Source organism: Coregonus lavaretus (assembly GCF_964263955.1).
Source record: "Coregonus lavaretus genome assembly, chromosome: 11".
Lineage (NCBI taxonomy): Eukaryota > Metazoa > Chordata > Actinopteri > Salmoniformes > Salmonidae > Coregonus > Coregonus lavaretus.
In genome coordinates, this window is record NC_139998.1 from 45,606,667 (window position 1) to 45,627,913 (window position 21,247).

Sequence of the window (21,247 nt, forward strand, 5' to 3'; positions counted from 1 at the left end):
GAAATTGTTGCATGTTGCATTTATATTTTTCAGTATAGATTTTACAACCAAACCAAAAATTCCAAAGCTGGAACTGAAGCACCCTTGGAAAAACTGCCCTTTGAATATCTTAGAGAAAAAAAGTCACCCAAAAGTTGTGCCATGATAATGTAGGTAGGCTAATGATAATGTGCTAAATAATCTTTCACAATGTCTATTCCATGGTGTAAGCATGTGAGACCAACTGGGTTTGAAAATGTGTTGTCTGCACAATGCAGAATTGTTAGCCCGCTGAGCTAAAGCCTATTGGCATTGCCTTGGGAAAGAAAACCATTGACATGTTCAGTGTTTATATGTACGCAAATGTATTTCTTCATAATCTAGGGGGTCCGACCTGTTTGGGTTTGACAAAATATTCAGGTTTTTGTTGATATAGTAAGGGAATCCTGGTCCATGATTATAATTCCACTGTATTTAACCCTTGAAAATTACCATGGATGTTTTTGCCCAGAGACTGTGGCCCTGTCCAGAAACAACACAACCCCCCCCACCACCACCTTGATGATTCATGTAAATACAAAATAATTGGATAGGTGTAAGCAACATGGTATTCAATCCAAGCTTATACCAAACAACATACAGTAAATGCTGATACTAGATCATTTTTAGCACTAGTACACCATCTACTGATGATTGTCTGTCCAAATCATTCACTTCCACAGAGGACTAAGCAGTTTAAATGCATCACATTGTAAGGTTTTAGGATAAAATGAGAGTTATCTAAGTAATTTGTACAACTTTAACAATAAGCAGTCTTTATCTAAAAAAAAAAATACAATTTTAGTAATTCAGTGTAGTACAGGTACGGTAGTGCATGAGTAAGTAGCCTTGCATGAGTCTTAAGCCAAGGCTACTTACTCATGCCCTTCTGTACCTGTACTACACTCATAGGGCAGGAGACTAAGTGCCAAGCAGAGATGCATCAGGTCCCATTTTTACAGTCTTTGGTATGACTCAGCCGGGGATCAAACTCACAACCTTCCAATGTCAGGGCGGAGACACTAACCACAAGGCCACTGAGTTGGTGCAAGAATACAGTAGTCTTAAACAATATCTAGTAGTTATACTCAAACTTATTTAGTGACACTTAAGTTGAAGCATTGATGGCCAAGATGCAGGATATCTTTTATTTGAAATAAGTTTTCCTTTCTTTTTGCATAAGTGCAAAATGCACCCAAACAGCCACCTGAGGGAAGTCTACATCTTTAAATAAAAAACAAGCAAAGTGTACATTTTTAGTACAAAATTGTCTTAAAAAATTGCACAGTTTGTGTATAATATATATTCATATTTTCCATTTTAAACAAACTTTAAAATAAAGGCTCAGAAAGTAAACAAAATCCTCCAAATGAAAAATAAAAACATTTTCCCTAGAATTTAAAGCTGAGGAAACTTGAGACCCTGTTTTCATTTCTGTATCCAGCATAAATATACATATCCCTAATATATTTTATTTTATTTATTATTAATGTTCCATTCTCTGTGCTATTGTTTGACCAGAAAATCAAAACCTATTGCAAAGTAGTTAAGTCCTACTATAAAACATGGGGGGGAGAAACAAAGGTTCTTTCATTTCAACATTTGAAAAGGAAGGTTATGCAAAAGTCTTACATCAACTTTTACATGAAGTGACATTGTAACAGAAGTAATTGGAATCCCTGGTTTTATGAGTTCACTTTTTCTCAAATAGTGTGTATCTGTGTTCCAAAAAACATCAATCTAGAATCCAGTTTTGCTTATCACCAGAACACATTTCCCTGACTTTAGAACTGAGCGCTGTGGCGGTTGGAGATGCTCAGCGCCGGTATGGATGGAAGCCCGTTACGTTGTGATTCTGTACTCGAGCAAAAGCGGCTGCTGTAGGCTGGGGTCCCGCTGCCGGTTGTGCTGTTGGTGCCCCGTAAGAGGCAGTCTGCTGGCTGGGGTCTGCGAAAGTATGGCCAAACCCACTCAGGTCCTGACCATAACCTGTGAGGGTGGGTAGGTGGAGAACAGGGAAGCGAAGTTCATTATCTGGATTGTAGATGGTGCTTTTTAACAAACCGATTCCAACCAGCTAAGTGAAAGTCCCTTATTTTACCTAAAATAAATACATTGATCATAGTTTCAGGGCTTTTTAATGTTCATGTTAAATATTGTATTCCTTATTGTGAGCCTACATTAACTTCCATTCAGAGTTTGATTAGCCAATTAGGAATGAGCACTTCCAGTGTAAATCAATTGATTTATAATTTAGAGGATTCAAAGATGTAATCTGAACTCTTGTTAAAGGCATCAACAAAAGGAAAACAGTATAACAAATACTTAAATCAGTTATCAGTTGTTTTTTTTCATAGACACTGGATGGCACCATCTCCCTGCAATCCACTGTAGTCGGAGAAGCAGGGAACTGCATAGACATTCAGTGAAGACAAGTCTGAACAGTTCCAACTCATGTCGGACAGTACAGAGTAACAAAAAAAGAAATGAAACAATAGAAATGGTAGAAGAATACAAGCAAACTTTCCCACGAGGTGCTCAAAGTGCTCCAAGGCTAGAATAAATAATTAAGAAGAGCAATGAGCAGAGGGCTAACATGACCACAGAAATCTAATAGAAATTGGGTATACGTTCACCAGATAGAAGTGATTTTTTCTTCATGCAAACGTCCCTTAGATTATCATTATTTTAGCTGTCATAAGGAGATGGCATATGGAAAAACAACAAGTGAATTGACTGCCATCACATTGAATAACAGAGCAAAAAAACAAAACAAAACTAAAACTAGTTGAACACAGTATACCATGAACACATTTAGCCAATTATATCATCCCCCTTTAACCAGCAAAGCAATGCAGAGAGAGTGGACCAACTGAGGACGCAGGTGTTGTTGGTATAATAAACTACAGCTACTACAGGAAATGAGACGTGTAACCCTGTTAAGACTATTCATACCTTGAGATATGGACATTCAAAAAGATCCCATAACCTCAAGTCATTGAATAATGTAGCTGTATTTTAGTATATTCTAGAACAGTGGTATTCGAAGTCGGGGTAGATGGGTAACAAAAAATGAATGAGTACAGATTATTGTATGGGACAATATACAAACGTTTTTGAGAAAGAATTAGAAGAATAACATTTCACTGAGTAAATGTATTTATTGGTTTATTTTCATAAGATATTAAAATGCAATGAATTTAAGGTTATTTGTTGATGTAAAAATAGGAATTTACCAATTTTAAGGCTGTGTCATTAGATTTGGGGGTGGGTTCGTGAGAAATTCTTGGGGAAAGAATGGGGTCCCCACTGAAAAAGTGTGAATACCACTGGTCTAGGCGTATGTACTTTGTATGCACAAACATACCAAAGTACATACAGGGGAAAATAATGCAAGGGAACAACGAAGTTGCAGTTATATGACCATGTACTGAACTGTACTTTTGGTGGTTGGAAAAGACGATGCTCACACCTACCTGCACTATTTCCTCCCTGCACATCCTGACCATTACTGTGAGAAGGACGCGTTGGTCCGTAGGAAGAGGGGTCCTGAGGGTAGTTACCCAAGCCTATCAGGGAGACGAGGAGACTAGGTTGACTGAACCCAGATAGTCTACTTTACTTTAACATTGTCCCCTTCTTAGACCTGCCACTGGGGCTTGGCTTAAGTTAACACCTATTACGCTACTGACTGCTCTGAGACTCCTGCTAAATCAGTGCACAGCCATCTGGAATTAGAAACACAAAGGTTTCTACTTGCTAATGCACTTTGCTGCCTGTGGCTATGGTTATCGTACTAAATGATTCTAAAATCAGGCGGCTGACGCTAATGGTTAAGAGCAGGATGGGTAGGCAAAGCACAAGCATGAAACACTGAACAAGATGGGAATCTCACACCTGACAGTTACAGGGAAATATACAATTTATATAGTCAAATAGAAATTATGGTAGAATATAGATATACACAGTGACCAATTTATTAGGTACATCACCCCATTCACAAAAATGGTTAGCTCCTACAGACAGTGAGTCACGTGGCTGTGGCTTGCTATATAAAGCAGACAGGAATCGAGGCATTCAGTTACTGTTCGATTGAACGTTAGACTGGGCAAAACGAGTGACCTAAGCGACTTTGAGCGTGGTATGATCATCGGTGTCAGGTGAGCCGGTGGCAGTATCTCAGAAGCGGCCGCCCCCCCCTGGGCTTTTCACGCACGACAGTGTCTAGGGTTTACTGAGAATGGTGCGACAAACAAAAAAACATCCAGTCAGCAGCAGTCCTGTGGGCGAAAACAACTCCTTGATGAGAGGTCGAAGGAGAATGGCAAGAATCATGCAAGCTAACAGGTGGGTCACAAACAGGCAAATAACTGTGCAGTACAACAGTGGTGTGCAGAACGGCATCTCGGAACACACAACTCGTCGGTCTTTGTCACGGATGGGCTATTGCGGCAGACGACCACACCGGGATCCACTCCTATCAGCTAAAAACAAGAAGAAGCGGCTCCAGTGTGCACACAATCACCAAAACCGGACAATTGAGGAGTAGAAAAACATATCCTGGTCCGACGGATCCCGGTTCCTGATGCGCCATGCTGATGGCAGTCAGGATTTGGCGTAAGCAGCATGAGTCCATGGCCCCATCCTGCCTGGTGTCAATGGTACAGACTGGTGGCGGTGGTGTAATGGTGTGGGGAATGTTTTCCTGGCACACGTTAGGTCCCTTGATACCAATTGAGCAACGTTTGAACGCCACACCTTGTAGAATCCATGCCCAAAAGAATATGGGCTGTTCTGGAGGCAAAGATGGGTCTGACCCATGTACCTAATAAACTGGCCACTGAGTGTATACTGTCTTGAAGAGCTAAACACTTCTAAGACCTATTAACAAAACATTGTATCTAAGTCTGTGTCTCCCCATTGTATTTAGTTTACTAAGGATAAATGCCAGTGGGAAATGAGGGGGCAGACAGAATGAACTAACTAGGCTACATAAATTAACCTTCCAAAAAGAAAGGATTTACCAATGCATTTGGTTTAAAGAGTGAGAGACCTTATGCAAAAGCCCCGCAATTGATGACAATGCTGGATTTATTTGTAGTCAACTTGGTACAATAAGTATAATTGGAGAGTAATTGGAAAACTCCTGATACATTGCATACTGATGCATTGCATTGAGTCTTCTCAGAACAGCTGTAATTTGTTTGTAGGAAAATATTGGTTTCAGTCCAATTACGCTCAGGAGAAAAATAACATGCAAGATCCATTGACACCATAGAGGTCATGCCAGGAGAGAAAAGCCAACCAAGTCAGTAACAAAAAGGGAACAGTTGGCCAAACTGCCTGTCACCTTTGCCAGTAAAATATCTACCTTGGTTTATCTGCAGTTTGGTGTGCATTCAAACTCCTCTCGAAAACAACATTGAGAGGCAGGATTATCTAATTCAAACCTACCATGGGTTACCCATCCATATCATTCCGCAGCCCTACCTGGAAAAATGCTGAAAAAGTTGACACTGAAGAGTCCTGGGTATGGTGGGACTTCTATAGCACCTCCAAGGCCAAGCCTGGAGGGTATGTATGCAAGCGTGTGTATGCATGTGATGCCATTAAAGCTAAATGGTACCAAAAGGGAAGGTCCTGCTTGTTTGAGGGTTGTAATGAGCTTTGGCTAGGGAGGGGTTGTTTGACCCAATAAAGCATCCAACAAAATGGATCCATCCAGTATAGGCCATAATAACAGTAGGGTAGAGGGTGGGGCTGAGGACTACATGGAGGCTCTACTTACCATACTGGCTGTAAGGGAAGTCCGGCTGTCCCGTGGGTGCTTTGCTCATGTCCTGAGTAGGTGTGCTGGCTGGAGCAAACCCTAGCGGCCCTGTTCCCGGAGTCGTGGGCGGGGGCGGCACTCCTTGTGGTGCATACTGGTCACCATGAGGCGTGCCAAAACTGTACCCTAAACCAGTGCCAGATGAAAGAGTCCTTATGTTGCACATTCTGAACTGTGAACGATAAATGTTAATGTCTCATATAGGTTATTATAATCAAAAGAATCATAAAACATTTGATTATTGTAGTAGAAGCTGCAACACTAGGCAGTAGGGTTGGGCGATATTAGGATATGATCATATATTGGCGATATAAAATAATATATTGTGAAGACTATTAACGTTCTTGTGAAGACGACATTAAAATATATTTCAGAACCATGTGTTACTGTTGGTGTTACAGCACCTGCTATTCATTTCTTCAAGACAAAGCTGATTTCCCTGATTTTCTGTTTTAGCCGACTTTTATCAATGCCTGCATTTGAAACTTGGGCTGACATTTCAGAGTTTCTTAAGGAAGAGGCATTTGTAAATGTGTTTAGACATTCTTAATAATGCAAAACACTGCAGTCATATTTTGGGCCATAATAATATTGTTAATCACAATATTGACGATATGAAAACAAAATAATTGACATGAATGGAAACACGTTTTTTAAAATGACAACAATACAGCGTAGCTACTGACCAAACTGAGGTGGTGTGCTGTATCCCTGCTGAGCATAGGCCTGAGGTGCCCCAAAACCCCCTGCCGGGGTTGCTGTGACGAGGAATGCGTTGAACGGTGAGGGGGGCTGGGCGGGAGCTCCACGACCCGCAGATAAAGGGGGTCCGTACCCACCTGAGACAGACAGAACACAACAGATACGTATATACTTTAATACATAATGACAGGTGTATTGCTACATGTTCAGTCTCGGATATACCTTAGTTGAAACCCACTGTCAGTAGACACTGCATATTAGACAATATTTTCAACATGGGGAGAACCGTGTCAAATATAACAAAAATGCAACTTGTATATGAATGTGGTGCATTCTAGAACTCTAGCATTAAAGCTACAATAGCACTTGCTTGAGCTATGAAACTGGAACACCGCTGGGATTGTTTGGGGGTTGGTTGTATGATACATGACCAGCGAGGGTGAAGGGAGGTAAGAATCATTAAGCCCATTATCTGTCTTGAGAGGGAAATGATCAGAGTGACCTCAGCCATTACAGCTGACACCATGTTAACACTGGTGCTTAACAGACAATACCTAATTGGTCAATATGGATAATACAAAGTGCAAGGCAATGTCTATGTCACAATACTTTCTTGATAAGTTAACTGTCACAAGACAATTTACTATTTAAAAAAGCAAGTTAGTGAGATGTCTGAAACATTCAAGTGATTCAAGGATAAAACATACCCAAGGGCTGGCCTGTAGACACCCAAACTCCTTCAAAGACAAAATAGTTGACAGTTTATTTATGCTGCCACAAAACCAATCCTGCAATATGTAATTGGTAACTACAGTACTGTTGTCAGTACGTTGACCGTTCCTCAAAGTAACATTTCAGTGCTGACCAAGATATACAATGTTAATGTTATAACAGAAGGCATCAGACATTTTAACAGTTTCCAATGCTTTCTCCTAGGTATAATATAATGTAATGTTCCTGGTCTGAGAGATCGAGCTGTGCCTGGCTGGTCTCCCACTCACCCGGAGGCCCATAACTCTGCTGCCAGCCCTGGGCAGGCTGTGCCGACCAACCATTGGCTGCACTCAGGATGCCTCTGGGTCCCCATTGGTTAGGTCCAAGCTGGCCAGGAGCGTTGCTGTCCCGAGGTTCGGCCTTTTTCACTTCCACCTGAACAAAGGACAAGGAGGGCACACATTGCAAGACCAGTAATTTATCTCCAAAATCCCTTCCTTATCTAAACTCACCCATTACTAATATTTATCTTTAACATATCAGCTTGAGAGGGTTTCAGTTTTACATCTTATCTGAGCCAATACACTGCTGCCTAATACAGATAAATAGTTGCTTAACAAATATGTTTCTCAAGTATTTCAGTCACAATAAGGTATTACTTCATTTTTGGATTAATAATTTTGAATAGAGCATAAAATAGCAATTGATTTAAATAGTGCTAAAAATGTCATTAAAACTGCAGTACAACCGGTCTACCTGAGAAACATAGAATACCTATTTCCTGTTTTTATGCCCTTTCATTTTTATAAAAACATCTAATGGAAGGTCAAGACTTACCTTTCCCGGGCTAACGCTTAAAGAATCTGTTATGTTTTACTTGTAGTAGAATTTCAGAGGGAAATGGATGTAGAAAGAAATGTGTATCATATCTATCAGAATAAGAGGTAAAACATGCAGACAATAGAAATGGACAGTCATAAGTCAATTTAGAAATGAATCTTCATACTGTGTCAGATAATGGAGAAAATTGCAATGGTGCTTAATTGACTAATACCCATCTGATTTGCTCATCTCACACAGAATAGAAGCACTTGGTATTGGACTGGTCTAACATTCAATAAGGTTGAAAAGCCTGTTCTTTTTAACATACCAGATGGCTTGTGAGGCTACCAGCCATTATCTGCCCTAAAAAAATATTAGCGTCACTTGCTGTAGCTAGCCAGCCACAGAGATACCAGCAGTTTACCAGAGCGAAAAATGGGTTTAAAACTAGGGGGGGACTAGATAGAAATAGACTAGGCTCTATCGAGGTTGAGTTATTGGGGTCACCTTGCATGAGGAAAACGAATCACAATTCTTCCCCTGCTTTAAGGTGGTGCTACTTTCTTTGGCTCCCCTCTTCCTTCTCTGTCGACCTAATTACAAGCATGTTTGTGGCCCCCCGCCTATAGCGCAGCTACCTGGGTCCTCTCCCGCGGGCATCGCAGCTGGAGTGATGGATACCATGACCTCTGTACACTCCCCAACAGCGGAACTGGGATTTGTCCCACAGTTTGATGTGCTCCACTTTCTAATTTTGTAACTTCTATTCCCCTAAGTCCCAGCCCAAGGTAATGTCAACTCAAGAACAATATCTCAAGTCGAGCCCTGATTCCTGCTGGAAATTAGGACAAAGTCAAGGAGAGTCGGTAAGAGTATAGCAGAATGTAGGTAGGGTCTCATACATCAATTATGAACAGACATGGATTTAGTTCGTACATTTAACGAGGTCAGAAAGGGTTAAACTATGAAAAATGGGTAAATAAGTCAAATGTCCATGTGGACAATTAATGTTCTCTTTCAATAAAAGACTAAAACGTTACATGTCCTCGTTTAGGGGGGGATCGGACTATTGAATGCACATTTTCCCAAATGTTTTATTATGTATTTTGTCAAGATAATTATTGCTATAAGAGAGGATGTCTCAGAAGTAGCTAAGCTAAAGTATTTTGTTAAAACTATAAATCATTAATGACTGGGCATTAAAAAAAACTCTGCTGGTATCACAGAACTGTGGCTTCAGGCACCAAATGAGCTAAGAAATCTCCATTGGGAGAAAATGGTGAACGAATACGGGCAAACAGCTTCAACTATCCTTCAAAGAGGGTGTAGATAGATAGGTCCCAACTAGCCCTTGAAAAAGACCCACCAATTTTGGTTCTCAGACTTGATCGACACAGTATGGAGATTCTTAAACTGAGGTCACTTAATTGAGGTTGTTTAACTTTTTAACAAGTTGAATAGGAAATATATCAAATAGTTCAAAAGGTAAGTGACCTGCCAACAAAATAATCAAAAAAGAAAAAAAGAACTGAACAAGACCAATCCTTTAGGTGATTTCTTTGTGGTAAAATACAGCGTTTCAAGCTAAACGCTTATCTCCAGGGGTGAAAGAAAGCCGGTACGGTCCGGTACGACGTCCCGGCAAAAGAAAGTGGACTTACACCGTACCGGTAAAACATGAGCCTATCACAATAATTAAAACAAAATGTCAAGAAAACTGTAGGCTTTTACAACATTATCATGACCGCATGTCAGCCGGATGACAAATTAGGGATTGGACTTGAAAATGGGTAGTATACAGGTCTACGATCCAAAATGTGGTGGTTCGACGAGAACACTGACATTTTTCCAAGGCAGAGATGACTGGCCGAGACTGACACGCGTGGACAGCAGTACACACATCAATTCAGGCTACAAGTCCCCAGAAGCTCAGTTGGTAGAGCATGGCGCTTGCAACGCCAGGGTTGTGGGTTCGTTTCCCACGGGGGGCCAGTATGAAAATGTATGCACTCACTAACTGTAAGTCGCTCTGGATAAGAGCGTCTGCTAAATGACTAAAATGTCAAATGTAAAGTGTAGGCATAATGACAATCGCCAAATGTCATTACACTTTCTGGTGTTTTAAAGGGATAGTTTGGAATTTTGGCAATGTGGCCCTTTGTCATCTTCTTCACCGGAGTCTGATGAACTCGTGGATATTATTTTTATGTACAGTGGGGTCTGAAATGATTGACACCCTTGATACAGATGAGCACAAATGATTATAAAAATAATTCAAATACTGAGGAAATTATATTATTTTATACTAATACAATTGCTCAGAGAAATAGATTTGGTTTAACAAGTAATAATTTTTTTCTCACAAAAAGGTAGCGGTCAAAATATTTGACACCCATGTTTTCAATACCTCACCTGCCGAGGATAACAGCACAGAGCCTTTTTCTAAAATGTTTTATGAGTTGGAGAACACATTGGGCGGGATCTTAGACCATTCCTCCATACAGAATCCTTCCAGATCCTTGATATCCTTCGTCTGCCCTCTTTAATTCAAACCACATGTTTTCAATGGGTTTCAAGACTGAGATGGCCATTGCAAAATGTTGATTTTGTGGCCAATTAACAATTTCTTCGTGAATTTTGATGTGTGCTTGGGGTTATTGTCTTGCCGGAAGATCCACTTGCGGACAAGTTTCAGCCTCCTGCCAGAGGCATTCAGGTTTTGGGATAAAATGTCCTGGTACTGGGTAAAGTTCATGATGCCTTTGACCTTAACAAGGGCCCCAGGACCAGTGGAAGTAAAATAGCCCCATAACATCAAAGATCCTCCACCAAGTGCCAATGCCGTTAGCAAACTAATTTGTTGGATGACATGAAAATGGAGCTCTTTGGCCAGGCACACCAGTGGTGGGTTTGGCGTGAGCAGAAATGAATCCCATACCTACTTTAAATATGGTGGTGGATCTTTGATGTCATGGGGATATTTTGTTTAAATAAGTCCTGGAGCCCTTGTTAAGGTCAACGGCATCATGAACTTTACCGAGGACCAGGACATTTTAGCCAAATACCTGGCCGCAAGTGGATCTCCAGCAAGACAATAACTCAAAGCACACATCAAAATCCACACAATTTTGCAATAGCCATCTCAGTCTCCGGACTTGAAACATAATGAAAACCTGTGGTTTGAATTGAAGAGGGCAGTCCATAAGCGCAGACGAAGAACATCAAGGATCTGGAAGGATTCTGTATGTTGGAGAGCCCTGCCAATGTGTTCTCCAACTCATAAAACATTTTAGAAAAAGGCTCAGTGGCGTTATCCTCGGAAGGTGAAGTATTGAATGGTATTGAAAACAGGGGTGTCAATTTTTACACCTACCTTTTTGAGAAAAAAATATTGTTAAACAAAATCTTTCTCTGAGCAACGATTAGTATAAAACAATTGTTACAATATATTTTGGATCCCACTGTATCTGCGTCCGGTATGAAGGTAGAGGTAGTTTTGCGAGCCAACGCTAACTAGCGTTAGCACAATGACTGGAAGTCTACAGGAACAGCTAGCATGCATTTGACAATCAGATGGAAAACATCATGACTGGTTGTTTATGCCACATGAAAAGGTAATACATGACAAATCTTTACTACTGGGCCCACAAAGCTCCAATTAAATTAATAGGGATTCTATATGTAATTCTATGATCAGGCCCACGTAATCGCGTGCAAACATATGAGATCCCATACCGGGAAGAAATAAAATCTACTTTCACCCCTGCTTATCTAGCATTATATGCTCCAAAACTGGGCACTTGAATCGCCAACGCCAGAGTAAGTGTTGTATTTGAAGTACGATATGGAATACCTTTTACAACCTAAAGGAGAGGTCAAAATAAACAAAGCCTTGGGCGACTACAGGAGTTGTACCTAATATTTCAGAGGGGAGACCAAGTATTTTTTGCAACATGTACAAGGCCAACCAGGCCATTGAAATGTTGCGGTTCAGAAAAAGAATTGTGCCCTGATCTTTTAGGAAAATCTTTGGAGTACCACATTTCAGTAATCTTCAGCCATGTTATTAAAATATTAAATTTACAGGAGCTTTAGGCCTTCATGAAAGAGCAACCAACCTCATTGGTGGCCCCTGGAAATAAGAGCTGTAACTCCAAAGGTAACAGCGCCAAACAATGCTTCCCGTCGCCCAAGCCTCTGTTTAATCTTGAGGGTAAAATAAAACTACAACTACACACTTTTTTGCCCATGATGTCGTGAAAATGCATGTTGACAGCCTGGTCCACTGATTGTTCGGCCTCGAAAGTAATAAATCCAAAACCTAGCCAACGACCAAGAGTGAATCAAGGTAGCAGGGTGTTGTGACAACACAAGATGAAGAACAGTATTGGGGTCAGCAAGACAGGGATCCATCAAGATTGAGCTGGAGGCTCCTGGGGTTCGGATGATATCGCTGACTTGCAGCAATACACAAGTTGAAGATTGGGGGCTGAGGCACTTTTATCATCCAAGATAAACTTTGCACCAATCCTCTCCATGCTAACTCTAGGCAGTGTTTAAAAAAAATAGTTAAATACTTCTAACATATCAAAGTCAATTTAAGTAAAATTTGCTTGTACTGCATTAATGTATTATATAGGGGATTGAAAATGTAATTTATATACAATTGTAATATATTTATATCCAGTGCAGTCAGTGGAACTACTGAGGAATATAAAAACTATAGATTTCAAGATACAATTGAGTGGTCTCGAAGCATTCATTTCTATATTGGATTCCAATTTGACCAGTTGTATTGATGTGACTTCATGCCGTTTCATCCAAACCCCACCTTGATCTGCCCCGTGGTATATTTCTGTGCAGCACAATCTGGCAGCATCCAATGTTAATGCATAACAAAACATGGAGAAACAGAAACTGTACAATGTCTAAAGATTTCTCCAAGCATTCCCAAATTTAGTTTTATGTTTTGAGTCAGCCAGGATAAGCCTAAATGGAAAATTACAATATTACTTACAACAGCAACACAAAGATATAGGCCATTTTGTCTTCCGAATGTGTAAGTAACAACTAATGATGCTGTCAAGAGTTTACATGGGGGATAAACAAAGTTCCATCAAAACACTGAGAAAAACCCCACTGTGTAAGGATTCAACACTTTCTGTATAAAACAAAAACACTGAAATGAAGTAGTAAATTAACAAAACGATTGATAAACGATTGACGGTGAATCCTCTGGTAGGTTATTCTCACACTCTTTAAGCCCAATGACTACAGTCCCTGCATGATATAAAAAGAACTCTATGGATATACAGCACTAATTTAGCATAGCCATACCATCTTTGATTCAACTGTACATTTAGAAGCCAAACATTGGCAAATGTCCTGGTTCTGATAAGGTCTATGGTGATTTCACATCCAAGGCTCTAAAAAACTTTTCAGAGTATGCAGTAGCAATAGCACACTGCACTGAACCAGTTTATTGTTCATACATTTCTACCAGTGGCAGAATTGGGTTGTGAGAACATATCCACTGAGGGGCCTAACCTGATTCCAATTCAATGTCCTTTGAGACAAAATAGATTTTGAAACCTCTAATATCATGTCAAGCATTCCCAAGCCGCCTGATCTACAACTATAAATACCATCCATCGATGACCTGTCCTTAATCTAGATTCAAAACTTAGTTTAAGCATTTTCAAGCATTTAGAGACATATTGGTAACATTCAAGTTGAACATTTGCTGCAAACTGAAAGCCGCAAACATTCCTAGACAATTTTTCGCCAAAAAAAGTGTAAAAAATACAAGGTCCTGCTCAGCGCAGCAAAACTCAGTTCATAACCATGATGATTCTAAACTTTGTATACACCCCAAATTGACAGCCTGCACATTCCATTTGGGGATTTTACATCTGGCCTGTACCTCTGTGATACCACTCAGTACACAATAACCTAAAGGAGAAAAGACAAATCTTAAGAGACACCATTAATCACATTAAAACCATTCACAAGAAGGAGGAGAGAAAAAGAAAAATAGAAAGGGCTTACTTACAAAAATACTTAACTTTCTACATACGGGAAAACACTTCATCATTTTTTATATATATCAGACATGTCTAAATTAAACTGAAAAAAAACTTAGTTCAATGCCGGATTTTTTTAAAGTATTTTAGTATAAGAATAGTCTGGATATTATCCTTGATTATTGCTGTGTATCATCGTGTAAATTCAGATGACAAACTATTCTGTTTGTTCTCCCCAAAGAGATCAATGGATACTGAAGGAGAAGAGGGGGAATAAATCATGGGAGTCATTCATGACCACTGCATCATGGCTATGTAGGACAAGTGCAAAAGAAACAGCTCTGAGCAAACAGACCAAACTAATGTATATTTAAACCGTTCTGAGAAAACTGACCAGCCTAATCTACATCAACCCATGCTTGTCTTGTCATTCTAACTGTCAACTAATTTAACAGATGGAACTGAGTAAGGACTTCCACTTAAAGCACGTGTCAAACTCATTCCACGGAGGGCCGAGTGTCTGTGGGTTTTCGCTCCACCCTTGTACTTGATTGATATTGAAATTAAGGTCACTAATTAATAAAGAACTCCCCTCACCTGGTTGTCTCTCTTAATTGAAAGGAAAAACTAAAAACCTGCAGACACTCTGCCCTCCATGGAATGAGTTTAACACCCCTGACTAAAAGTACTTTGGGATTTTGGCAATGAGACCCTAAATCTACTTCCCAGAGTCAGATGAACTCGTGGATAAAAATGTTATGTCTCTGTGTCCAGTATGAAGGAAGTTACAGAGGTAGTTTCGCGGAACCCCATCTGGTAACTGTCCTAATTTTCTATCACTACACTGGTGAAGCTCTGCTATTTCAAAATTTAAGTCAAACTAAACGAGGAATGTTAGCACTTTTGTCAAAGAATGGTGAAAGTTTGAAATTAGACCCAAAATCTATTCATGCATCCTGAATAATACAACTAAAAACAATAACCTTCTTCTCAATAAGCTTATTTCAAACTACATGTATTACTATAGCATGTTAACATGTTCCTAATTGAACTAAAACGTCTAAGGGCTGCGTCTACAAAGGCAGCCCAATTCTTATATTCTTTCCACCTTTGGTCTTTTGACCAATCAGATCGGCTCTTTTGCCAATAATTGGGCAAAAGATCAGAATTAGGCTACCTGTGTAAATGCAGCCTTTATGCATCAGAAGCTGATTCTGTCACACAAAGTCAAGGGAAGATGTCTGAAATTAATGCAGATGTCATTCAACTTTCTCACCATGTAAACAGGTCTGCATGGGGAAAGTTCAGTGATTAAGAGTGGTATCCATTAAAAAGCTTGTGAATGAATGATGAAAAAGATGTTCCACCACAAGACAGGGGCTCTAGTTAGAATTGAGGGTGGGTGGGGGGAGGGGGGAATGAATGTCTTATCCTATTTGGGTCAGAATAGTTTGTCATGAGATTTAGAGATGGGAGGTATGGAAGAGAAAAACGGGATCAGCTTTTACCTCGGGGCCTCTGTTTCTCCGCGTCATAGATCATTACCACCTCTGTGACCTTGGATTAAACAAAGGAGAACATGGGCTGCATTAGGATTCAGATAAGAACCACTAGTATTGCCATAGCATGCATCTCTCAGTTGGAAACATAGAATTAGGAATTAGAATACTAATTTAATAGGATCTCTATGGTTGGGACACTGACACATTCTGTATCCCCATATTAATGGCATTTTAACAGAAAAATCTATTTTTCATGTGGTCTTCCAATAAGCAGTTCCTATATTGGATCCTGGTAAATGTTTTAGGTATAAAAAATATATATAAAAAGCTATACAATACAGTATACACCATCTTAACAGGACTCACCACTCCAAATCTATTGAAATAGTCCCGGAGTTCAGGTTCACCACAGTTATGGGGGATTCCACCGACAAATATCTTCTTTGATTTATTGCTGTCAGCTTTGCTGCCCTTCTGAAACAAAGAATGGGATCTCAAAGCCAGATTGAGAATCACACTGAAGACGTGGCAATTCGCCATCATCTAGCCAGTCGAGAAGAAATTAGCTTCTCTCTCCTTCTGCCCTGGGGTACAAATGTCACGTCGATGCAAACACTAGTCCACACAGATCAGGGTGCACTAGTGCCTTCGTTTCAGCGTTACTGAGACAAGCTATTTCAGGATCGCAGAGTAATTCATTTTTACAGAATCACTTAGCCTAACAATTACTTGGAAAAATTACATTTTAAGCTCCTTAGCAGAAGTCATGTTAACAGCAATAAGCCTCAGTGTGACAGATGCGATTTCTAGAGGCAGATAGGACCCAAGCTTATCAAAGGACAAAAAGGATACAATTCATTCCATTCTACCCAGGCTTGGTGCCCTATTTCTGTAGAGGACATACAGTATGTAGCCTCTACGAAATGAAATACGCTCCTTACCCAGCCGTCCTTAGTTCGTACTTTTTCTGGTTGCATTCCTCTGGGAGTACATGGCTTGGGGTCAATCTGAAGGCAAAGGATGAAATTGTACATCTCAGCCTTCAATGAAAAAGCACCTTCAAATGTTCCCTCCAATTTATCTGGTGAATTAGCCTACTCAATAAGGCCACATACAAATGGAATAAATTAATTATGTGCAATACAATTCACTTTACAATAAATCACAGTTTAACTGCAAGAAAATAACCTTCATTATCGCAAAATGGTCATGTTCATATTGCTGCATAGAAAACACACTCTCTGCAGTTAATTATCTGTTACATGTTAGTTCAACTATTAAGCATCTGAACAGGCAACACTTGTTTGGCAAACAATCAGTCTGCTTTACATATAGCTCATCAGAACAGTCCAGGGATGTCCTTCAGAGAGCCAGTCTTTTGTTTTCTGAAGATCCCAGTGTGTGCTATGGGTTCACTATTACTTGCTCTTGCACAGACTATCATTATCGCTGTGTAATACTTTACTGAAAAAAAGTCCACATTCCCATGCAGTGCTTATTCCTCATCTCACACTTTACAAAAGGCATCATTGGAAAGACACATATTTCACATACTCACATTTCTGCCATCGAGATTATGGGGTTTGGTCTCCAGTACAGTCCGGACACAGTTGGGGTCTTTGAATTTGACAAAACCAAAGCCCCGCGACTGATTTGTGGTTTTGTCCTTCATGATGACACAATCAACTACTTCCCCATACTGCGAGAAATAGTTTCTCAAAGTTTCTGATAGAAAAGAGGACATTGACATTAGTCGGACGATCCCGTTACAGAATCCTTCAGGGATATATACATAGCCTAGTGTCCTGACATTATGGGTAATGTGTTTAAAAGTTCACTGGATGCAAAGCATGAATAATACATTTACATTACATGCATGCATCTTCAGAGGCAGGGCATAGAGGTTTCAACAATTAAGAGTCATATCAATCACATTGAATTGTAGAATTGCTTTTCATTGAAAGCCCCAAGGTAATCCCAAAGACGAATGCACAGAAATACATAGTACTGTGGCTACTGCTCATAACTTCAGAAAACACTGTCAGAGTGAAGAGCGTGGAGCAAAGACACACACTGTCTAATCAAGCATGATACAGAGATGGGCTCTGAATGCCTGTGGCTACAGACAAAGCTACTAGGTCTGAGCAATTATGAGAAAAGCTTGCATGTGTGCTTTAACTAAAATACACGATAACATGCAACCCTTTTGTACTCCAGAACAACATGTCCATGCAGACACCTTCAAGTTCAAGCACAACACTATGTGCATTGCAATACACCTAATATTGACAGGTTGGTAAGTAGACAGCTGACTCACCCTGTGTTGTACTCCAGTCCAAGCCACCCACAAACAGTTTTCTATAAAACGAAAAAATAAAAAGTAGTCCTTTGAGGACACTTGATAGTCCATCATTCTTTGGACACAATAAACCATTCTCAAATGGTTTTGAGGCGTTAGAATGTGACTGTTAGTTAAGTGACTGTGCCACATAGCTATAATTTTAATGTTACCTTACAATAGCTTGAGTTGTATTTGAGCGGGTGTGTTTCTGTAAGCAGCTGATGATGCGTATCAACACAAAACGTCCTAATGTTAGTCCTAAACGTGGCTCATTATGCATAGCTATGAACCCTAGATACTTTCTATTAAAAGGCTGGAATATTGAGGGTGACTTGTTTAGCCCCGACAACACTTCAGGTCAAAAAAATGTATTCCTCCTGCGACTTATCCAGGGCAGGCTAAGATAAGCCATGCAAGAGAGGCGTTAGCTAGCTAGCTAAAATACATGATCCCTGGAGCTTGAAATAGCGTTAACTAACTACACAGCTATCTAGGCTAACTAACGTTAACTAGCTACATATTTGACATGAATTACTCTTATCAGCTGTATGCCGACAGTCAAAACTAGGCAAGATACCATAGTCTCAACTATAATTTCGTATGGATAATTTAGATAGATCAAACCAACATTATCCAAATCCTCTCAATCTAATGCCCGCTAAATGTCCTGAAAGAGTCCTCTATTTCAGTTCATCAAGAGTGAGAAACAGCGCAATAAAACTCGCGCCAGCAACCAGCTACAATTGAAGACGTTAGCTAGCTAGCTAGCTAGTTGGGTTTAATGTTTTTTGGGGAAGTCTGTTATGTCAACTTCAATCAAACTTGTACCATCACACTCAAAATAAATTACATTGGCTACAACTAACGTGAACATGAAGATAGCAAAGCTTCGACCCCTGATTTTTTCCACACAATAGCTAACGTTAGCTAAATACAGTAGCTTGATAGTTAGCCGCTAACTTTGTAGCCGCTGACTCGTTTCAGTTTCTAGTTAGCTAAATAGTTGAGTATTTCAATTAATTATTAAATGACACAATTTAAACATTACTTTTGCAATAGTTACCTAAACCAATGTCATGCGTTTCCAAATTATTAGCTAGTAGTAGCTAGGCTAAAGTCAAATAACGTTCGCTTACTATCTAGCTAACGTTAGCTAGCTACCAGTACTTAACAAAACTCTAACTACTGTAGCTAGCTGAGTAAAAGTGGTGATGCGGGTGAGATCTACCACAGTTATAATTAAAGTTAAAATGTATATAGCTATTTAACTAATTGTCATTAATTAGATGGAGATCACATCTTACCCAACTTCATCTCCGGCTAAGTTGCTGTTCATTTCTAAGCTAGTGCAGGGAACTGGTGTGCTGTCACCGGTTCGGTTTATTGCTTCAGTAGCTACTACCGCCCCTCTACTGTAGCTACTGTACTGATACCAGAGGAAGGTCACTCCGCTTTTCGTTCAAACTGAATCTGCGCAATGACGACATGTTTTCCACCCCGCCACCTGCAACGGGTAAAAAAAAAAAACAGTTCTGGGATATGTAGTTGAAATTCAAGATGTAGTCTCTTCACTTACAAATTAGATCAGAAAATAAAAGAATACTGCCCCGCACAGGCACATAGCCTGAGTGCATGCCCTTGACCATGGACCAAGGAGATAGGATGGGTGACTTTGTAAGCCTACTAGCCTGCACAAAATAAGCAGCCTGGTATATTTTGTTCAAGTAGGTCAAATCAAATCAAATTATATTTTTCATATTATTATTTGCCACATGCGCCGAATACAACAGGTGTAGACCCAGTGGTGGAAAAAGTACCCAATTGTCATACTTAAAGATACCTTAATAGAAAATGACTCAAGTAAAAGTGAAAGTCACCCAGTAAAACACTACTTGAGTAAAAGTCTAAAAGTATTTGGTTTTAAATGTACTTTAGTATAAAAAATTAATGTAATTGCTAAAATATACTTAAGTATCAAAAGTGAAAGTATAAATATTTTCAAATTCCTTACATTAAGAAAACCAGACTGCACCAGTTTCTTGTTTTTTAGCAAGGGGCCCACTCCAACACTCAGACATAATTTACAAACAAACCATGTGTGTTTAATGAGTCCGTCAGATCAGAGGCATAAGGGATGACCAGGGGTGTTCTCTTGATAAGTGCGAGAATAGCTAATCATTCAAAATGTAACGAGTACTTTTGGTTGTCAGGGAAAATGTATGGAGTAAAAAGTACATTATTTTCTTTAGGAATGTAGTGAAATAAAAGTAAAACTTGTCAAAAATATAAATAGTAAAGTAAAGTACAGATACCCCAAAAAACTACTTAAGTAGTACTTTAAATAATTTTTACTTAAGTACTTTACACCACTGTGTAGACCTTACAGTGAAATGCTTACTTACAAGCCCTTAACCAACAATGCAGCTTTAAGTAAAAATTAAGTAAAAAATACAAAGAGCAGCAGTAAAATAAAATAACAGTAGGGAGGCTATGTGGGTACCGGTAAAGAGTCAATGTGCGGGGCACAGGTTAGTCGAGGTAATTGAGGTAATATGCACATGTGGGTAGAGTTCTAGTGACTATGCAAATAGTCAGAGTAGCCATGATTAGCTGTTCAGGAGTCTTATGGCTTGGAGGTAGAAGCTGTTAAGAAGCCTTTTGGACCTAGACTTGGCGCTCCGGTACCGCTTGCCGTGCGGTAGCAGAGAGAACAGTCTATGACTAGAGTGGCTGGAGTCTTTGACAATTTTTAGGGCCTTCCTCTGACACCGCCTGGTACAGAGGTCCTGGATGGCAGGAAGCTTGGTCCCAGTGATGTACTGGGCCATACGCACTACCCTCTGTAGTGCCTTGCGGTCGGAGGCCGAGCAGTTGCCATACCAGGCGGTGATGCAACCAGTCAGGGTGCTCTCGATGGTGCAGCTGTATAACTTTATGAGGATCTGAGGACCCATGCCAAATCTTTTCAGTCTCCAGAGGGGGAATAGGCTTTGTCGTACCCTCTTCACGACTGTCTTGGTGTGTTTGGACCATGATAGTTTGTTGGTGATGTGGACACCAAGGAACTTGAAGCTCTCAACCTGTTCCACTACAGCCCTGTCGATGAGAATGGGGGTGTGCTCAGTCCTCTTTTCTTTCCTGTAGTCCACAATTATCTCCTTGTCTTCATCACGTTGAGGGAGAGGTTGTTGTCCTGGCACCACACGGCCAGGTCTCTGACCTCCTCCCTATAGGCTGTCTCATTGTTGTCGGTGATCAGGCCTACCACTGTTGTGTCGTCGGCAAACTTTTAATG

At 40.1% G+C, this 21,247-nt stretch overlaps 1 protein-coding gene across 3 annotated transcripts; it reads right to left on the minus strand.

Annotated features, from left to right (window-relative positions):
- Positions 1–1,147: 1,147 nt before the first annotated feature.
- Positions 1,148–19,362, minus strand: dazap1 (DAZ associated protein 1). Of its 3 annotated transcripts, none has more exons than XM_084171795.1 (13): positions 19,257–19,351; positions 17,929–17,969; positions 17,170–17,336; positions 16,553–16,618; positions 15,978–16,082; positions 15,618–15,666; positions 12,325–12,407; positions 7,552–7,699; positions 7,258–7,287; positions 6,535–6,687; positions 5,807–5,974; positions 3,495–3,587; positions 1,148–2,007 (listed from the first exon to the last, which is right to left on the minus strand). In XM_084171795.1, the coding sequence occupies exons 1-13, from the start codon at positions 19,286–19,288 to the stop codon at positions 1,835–1,837; spliced, it is 1,308 nt and encodes a 435-aa protein (XP_084027921.1). In that variant the 5' UTR covers positions 19,289–19,351; the 3' UTR covers positions 1,148–1,834. The 3 variants fall into 3 exon arrangements, with proteins under 3 accessions (XP_084027921.1, XP_084027920.1, XP_084027922.1); XM_084171794.1 differs by having other exon boundaries at positions 15,978–16,085; XM_084171796.1 differs by lacking the exon at positions 3,495–3,587 and having other exon boundaries at positions 15,978–16,085; positions 19,257–19,362.
- Positions 19,363–21,247: the final 1,885 nt, after the last annotated feature.

What these genes read in the sequence shown, in the direction of transcription:
- dazap1 (XM_084171794.1), bottom strand. Translation starts at nt 19,288, where the DNA reads ATGAACAGCAACTTAGCCGGAGATGAAGTTGG. An exon ending in ACGACATCATGGGCAAAAAA is followed by an intron (nt 7,700 to 12,324) that starts GTGTGTAGTTGT and finishes TCCTTTGTTCAG; the next exon opens with GTGGAAGTGAAAAAGGCCGA. An exon ending in CTTCCCTTACAGCCAGTATG is followed by an intron (nt 3,588 to 5,806) that starts GTAAGTAGAGCC and finishes TCTCCCTGATAG; the next exon opens with GCTTGGGTAACTACCCTCAG.